The 5982-nt window shown below is 54.8% G+C and overlaps 1 protein-coding gene across 1 annotated transcript; it reads left to right on the top strand.

Moving 5' to 3' along the window:
• The first annotated feature begins 1090 nt into the window (after nt 1–1090).
• SOX14 (SRY-box transcription factor 14) lies at nt 1091–1813 on the top strand. The gene has a single exon (XM_046001503.1). It carries the CDS (start codon nt 1091–1093, stop codon nt 1811–1813), a length of 723 nt encoding a protein of 240 aa, XP_045857459.1.
• Nucleotides 1814–5982: the final 4169 nt, after the last annotated feature.

Below are 5982 nucleotides of genomic sequence, written 5' to 3'. Positions count from 1 at the left end.
GCACGTCCTGGGGCAGGGGTGGAGGCGGAGCCGGAGGGGCATCCCGTGAGAACGCCGCCAAAGGGCCCCAAGGGTATGTCCAGAAAAGTTTATTTCACTCTTTAACCTGAGTTTGATATATTCTTTTTCTTTTCAGAGGATCTTTGAGAAGGAGGCAAGTGTTGTCCTTGCATTTAGTGGCGAGGCTGTCCTATTTATCAACACGCGCTCTCGGCTCACTCGCTTTGCTACCCCATCCCTAGGTCTTTGTATTCTAAGACCTAATTCTCCTTTGCACGACCGGGAAAGGAAGCGGCCACGAAGAGTTTTATTTGTTGACAGTGCCAGAAACAATGTGGAATCTAAGTCCCCAGTCCTGAGCTGGCCGCTCTGTTCTCTCCCTCTATCCGTCTTTCCCTCACACCTCTCCCCGCCCCCACTAGTCGCGCTCTCTCTTCCCTCCCCGGGCGCGTTGGCAGGTGGGCCCCCTTGCCTTCTCTGCTGCTGATTGGCGCCCAGGTTGGGGAGTCACCGCCCCGCGCTTATGTCAGAGTGCGTGCTGTCCTGGCCCACCTCGCCTTTGAACTTCGCCGCTTTTGGCTCCCGTTCACCAGCCTCCCTGCAGCCTCCCTGCATTCTCAGCCAGGTGCTGTGCTAGGCAAGGCAGCTCCGGGAAAACCACGGGAGGGGGGAGGGAACCACAGCGGTAGACATAGGAGAGAAGAGAACCCGAGAAGGCGAAGGTGGAGAGGGGGAGAAGGAGGAGCTTCCTGTCCTAGCCAGCAAATTACCTGGCCACTTAATCCCAAAGACTCCAGTACTTGGGCCCTCTGGTGCCGGCAGCCCCCGGCTGGCTGCCCTCTCCTCCCCCGCCCCTCCTGTCCTCACTCACCCCCCACCCCGGGGCCTGCGTGGGTGCCGGGACTGGCATGATCAGCTGAACTTTGCGGGGTTAGCGCTTCTCTCTGGCTTCCCCTCAGCGGTGCAGAGGCGAGGGGAGCGCAGAGCACCGGCTCAGGACGGACAAACAGACAGATAGACAACCGCACCCAGGCTCGCCTGCAGAGCCCCTACACTCCCCACCCCCACCCGCCTAGCCGCCTCCGGGACCATGTCCAAACCTTCAGACCACATCAAGCGACCCATGAACGCCTTCATGGTATGGTCCCGAGGCCAGCGGCGCAAGATGGCCCAGGAAAACCCCAAGATGCACAACTCAGAGATCAGCAAACGCCTTGGCGCCGAATGGAAGCTTCTGTCCGAGGCAGAGAAGAGACCGTACATCGATGAGGCCAAGAGGCTACGCGCCCAGCACATGAAGGAACACCCGGACTACAAGTACCGGCCACGGCGCAAGCCCAAGAACCTGCTTAAGAAGGACAGGTATGTCTTCCCCCTGCCCTACCTGGGCGACACGGACCCGCTCAAGGCGGCCGGCCTGCCCGTGGGGGCCTCCGACGGCCTCCTGAGCGCGCCCGAGAAAGCCCGGGCCTTCTTGCCGCCAGCCTCGGCGCCCTACTCCCTGCTGGACCCTGCGCAGTTTAGCTCAAGCGCCATCCAGAAGATGGGTGAAGTGCCGCACACCTTGGCCACCGGCGCACTGCCCTACGCATCCACCCTGGGCTACCAGAACGGCGCTTTCGGCAGCCTCAGCTGCCCCAGCCAACACACGCACACGCACCCGTCCCCTACCAATCCGGGCTACGTGGTGCCCTGTAACTGTACTGCCTGGTCTGCCTCCACCCTGCAGCCCCCCGTCGCCTACATCCTCTTTCCCGGCATGACCAAGACTGGCATAGACCCTTATTCGTCAGCCCATGCCACGGCCATGTAACCCCAGGCCAGCCCACCAGACCTGGAGGGTGACCTGGAAGCGGGGTCTGCACCCTGTCCTCTGCACCTCGCCGGGTCCTGCAGACGCCTTTGGGTGGGCCGGTCCGCTGCCCGCTACCCGACCCCAGACTCTGCCTCTCTTCCAGGGGGATGGTAGGGGCGTCCTCCGGGACCCAAGGCGCAGACAGGTGCCAGAAACTTGTGAACATACGACAGCTATACAGCTGCCCCTATCCTGACTGTCCCAAAACAAATCTCCGACTGTACCCCCTTTGGACAAAAAAGAAAAAAAGTAGGCAGTTTTGCTTTATTTATGTCCCCTTCTCTTTCCTCTGATGGGCTTTGGACTCCAGAACTCCCAGATCCTGGTATTATATCTAGAATATGCATATATTTTTTTTTTCTTTTGCACCCTGAAGAGTTAGCTGTGTCTCTGTGTTTTGCCATCAGACACAACTAGGTGCCATTTGCTCTTTATGTATGGGGGGAAAGGCTTAAAAGTTTAAAACTACAGAAAGGGAAATATTTCTATTTAAAATCATGCTATGATAGTGTTTGCTTCTTTAAAGTTAAAACAAAGGGACCCACATGATTATTTTCTTTGTATAAAGCAGTGCTCCTAGAGACCTAAGTTTACTTTTAGACAGAATGTCGGGTTATGAAGTCAGGAAGTAGAAAGTCGGCAAAAATTAAAAGAATAAAAACATCCTAAATGGTCATAAGTGTTTTGACGATGTCTTGGAAATGTACCTAGAAGGTTCACCTCCTTACTCTGTTCATTTGTTGAACAAAGACGTTTTGAATAAAGACAATCTGTCATTGCAAAAAGTAACCTTTGATGTGCATAAAATCTGAAGTCAGGAAGCCCTGCCTGAGGGCCGGTGGAGTCGGGTCATCTGAGTTTTAGAGTGCACAGAGTGACTCTATCTGTGGCGACTGGCCTTGCGTGGGCTGAGCCTTGTGGCCTGTGGGCCAGGTGCAAAGGGGCCCAGAGTCAGATTTGTCGGGATCCATGGTGCTCTCTGGACCCGCTATTTGCCTTTAAAGGCTGGACAAAGGTATCTATCCCTCAGACGTCACTTCTTCTATGTCTTCTTTAACAAAGTGGTCAGATCACTTCAAGGAGCGAATGAGCTAAGACTAAAGCCGACCCAGACCTCTGAGACCTGGGTGCATTTTCTTTTCTTATAAACTAAACTCCAAAGAATGGAGAAAAGTATAGAGTTTCCTGGGAACCAATTGCGCACCACGCACGGAGTCCTGTGGTGGGTGTTTAAGTTCAGTGCACGGGGGAAGACTGGTGTGGTATTTTTAAAAGATGCTTAAGAACGCTGCTGCTGGCTCTTGGGATTTGGGGCTCCATACTGGTTCCTAAGTTAAACAATCGAAGTTTAAGAAACATAGAAAAACGTGCCTTAGGTCACCACTCTGGACTATGGGAGACTTTTTACTTAGACCCTGCAGTAGCCAAGGAAAAAGGAAAGAAACACGGCTCAAGCATGGAGTAAAAAAAAAAAAAAAATCATAAAGATTCAATAACTTTTAGTCCTTGGTGTTTAACAAAAAAGCAAAAGAGCCTTTCCTTTCCCCACTGGGCAAATGTTAGCTTCAAGATTGTTCTGTTTTTCGTATGGAAGAAGGGACATTCTGATGCCTTCCAACCCAACTCTTTAAGAACTTGCTCTCAAATCGAAGGGTGCTCCCTCACCCCATCTCTCACAGTCTCACCCACAAAGCCCTGATCTTGCATGTTTTTCCGTAGGTCGGGTGCTTTTCCCACTGGCTTTGATGTGGTGTGGGATGGGAGTGGGGGGTACCCTAGGGATTTGTCTGCTTTTTGCTTCTGTTGAGGGATTTGGGGGCTTGCCTCTGCCTTTTCCAAAGAAGTCGGTGGTTGGAAGTGCAAGGGAAACGTTGTCAACAGACACCAAAGCCAAAAACCACCGATTAGCATATTGTCCTCAAAACAATTAGAAGTGTTTGAGGTGTTATTTGGAGCCTATTCATCCGAGCCCCTTTGTCAAAGGGGGATTTTCATTATTAAAAAAAAAAAAAAAGTTAGCAGTTGTCCATCTGGCTGAGCTGAATAGCAAAGTGATCCGTGTTGTATATGCTTTTCTCATTAAGAGCTCTTTTGAGACCAATGTTAGAATTAAATGGTATGACACAATTAACATACACGGGTGCTGAATAGGAGGGGACGCCTATAAATAATAGATAGATAAATAAATGAGCGATCAGGCGAAGGTAAACAAAGGCGGGCTGGGGACGTGTTGGGGGAGGCCGGGCGGGTGCGCCACGCTTACTTAGCATCACAAAACCCTCTTACAAATCGAGACAATTAGGAAGTGACTTGCCTCGGGTGGCGGTCGGGTGTGGGGGCTCTAGGCGCTTAGGGAAGGCCCCTCCTTCCGCCCCCTAGGAAGCCCAGGAGGCCTGGGGCGAAGGCACCGCGGTTTCGCTGTCTGATATAACCCTAACTGACAGTCCTGTCAGCCGCTCTGATCTCCCTCATAGCTCAGTGTCCCTTAACATCTCCTAAGATGAAGCTTACAGGGGTCTGGGTGTCTCCCCGCAGAGCCCGGCGCACCAGCGCCCCAGGTGCACAGAGCGCTCCGGCCCGAGGAGGATGCCGGGGCGCACGGCCCCACCAGGATGCCCAGGAAACTGCCGGGCGAGGTTAGGCTGGGGAGGGGTACCAGGTGGGTCCTCGGGCGGCGGCGGCGGAAGCTGGAAAACTGAAACCAGGGTTCCAGACTGCGCCCGGCCCTGGAGACTCCAAAGGGAGCTCCAGGAAACTGGGGTGCGCTGTAGCGCGGAGGCGCCCATGTGCCCGCGTCTTGGTGTGATTGAGACTCGTTACAACCAGCAGAGAGCGCGGGGCCCAGAGCAGGTCCCGGGACCTAACGCCGTAGACCTCGCTCTAGCCGTGTCTATCTGTTCCCCCTCGCTTCTTTCCTTCCCAGTCGGGCTATGTCCCCCCTTTCTGTCCTCCTTAGGCCTGGCCCCGACCTCGGCGCCGCAAAGCCTGCCTCTGCCTAGCCTCCCGCGGGCGGCAGGGGCTCGCCGAGGTGCGCGGCTGCGACTCGCCCTAACAAACAGCCGAAATCCACCTCGTCACGCCGCTGCCGGGGGCCGATTACTGACTTTGAAGTCAGGGCAGACAAAAAGAAATCCCCTGGGGGAGGTGCGGTGGGGGACCGCAGTCCCTGTCAAACCTGTTTGCTCACAACTGTCTCTTTCTTTCAAGAAAATCATTAAAGCAAACCGGTAGGGAGAGGAGCGCCCCGCCCGCCCGGAGTCAAGGAGAGCCGCTTCTCCCCAGCGCGCTCTTCGCCGCAAAGAGCAGTCAAGAGTCGCCCTCGACGGACTCTTGGTGCCGTCGGGAGAACGCGAACTCCCGAGGCGTGCGGGGCGACCGGGACCCTGCCGGAGCCGCCTCCGTGGACTCCTGCACGCTCTGAGCGCGTCCTGCAGCCTGGGAGTCCCGGGCTTCTGTCCGCAGCCTTGGCATCCCTGGACCAGAGGGCAAGGGTGCCAGAGAGGCCCCGGGCCGCTCGCCTGCGGCTGCGACTGCTTCCAGGGAACAAAAAAATTGACCCCAAAACATGGCACGCTTACCCCCGCCTCTCCTCTACTGGCCATTTTCTAGGACCCCGGAATCCTGACCGACAGGGGCCCCAGATGGCAGTGGGTGGCGCTGGTGCGGCAGGGGCAGAGTTGTTAGGGTTTTAGTTAGGTTGTCTTTCTAAAACCTCGGCAGCCCTTTGGCTCAGGGGCACACTGGCCACCTCGTCTGGGAGATTCAAGATCGTTAGCCCCCTTCCGCTCCTGGCCTCTCGTGGATAACCTCTGCAGCCTTTTAGGTGCTTCTCCAGCTCTGGGTCTGTCTCCAGAAATCTTTAATCCCCTTCCAGTTTCTGAGTTTTCCCATTTAAGTATCAATTTCCTTATAGCCACTAACTTTATAGGTGGGAGACACCAGCTATGTAAAGTAAAATAAATCTCTGAGGTGTGACTGACATCTGAAACCCTCTTAACATTTGCATTTTAAAAGGGGATCTAGATAACCTCCTGGAGTTTCCCATTAGGGCGATGTTTCAGTCAGGATAGGGTCTGGGGGACTTTCTTTGCGCCTCGCTACCTATACAAGCTCTCCCTCCTGGGGAG

The sequence above is a fragment of the Meles meles genome, chromosome 4 (assembly GCF_922984935.1).
Source record: "Meles meles chromosome 4, mMelMel3.1 paternal haplotype, whole genome shotgun sequence".
NCBI lineage: Eukaryota > Metazoa > Chordata > Mammalia > Carnivora > Mustelidae > Meles > Meles meles.
Note: the sequence above shows the minus strand (reverse complement) of the source record. Positions and strands in the feature narration are given on the sequence as shown.

Coding starts and splice junctions, on each gene's coding strand:
- SOX14 (XM_046001503.1), top strand. CDS start 1,091: ATGTCCAAACCTTCAGACCACATCAAGCGACCCATGAACGCCTTCATG.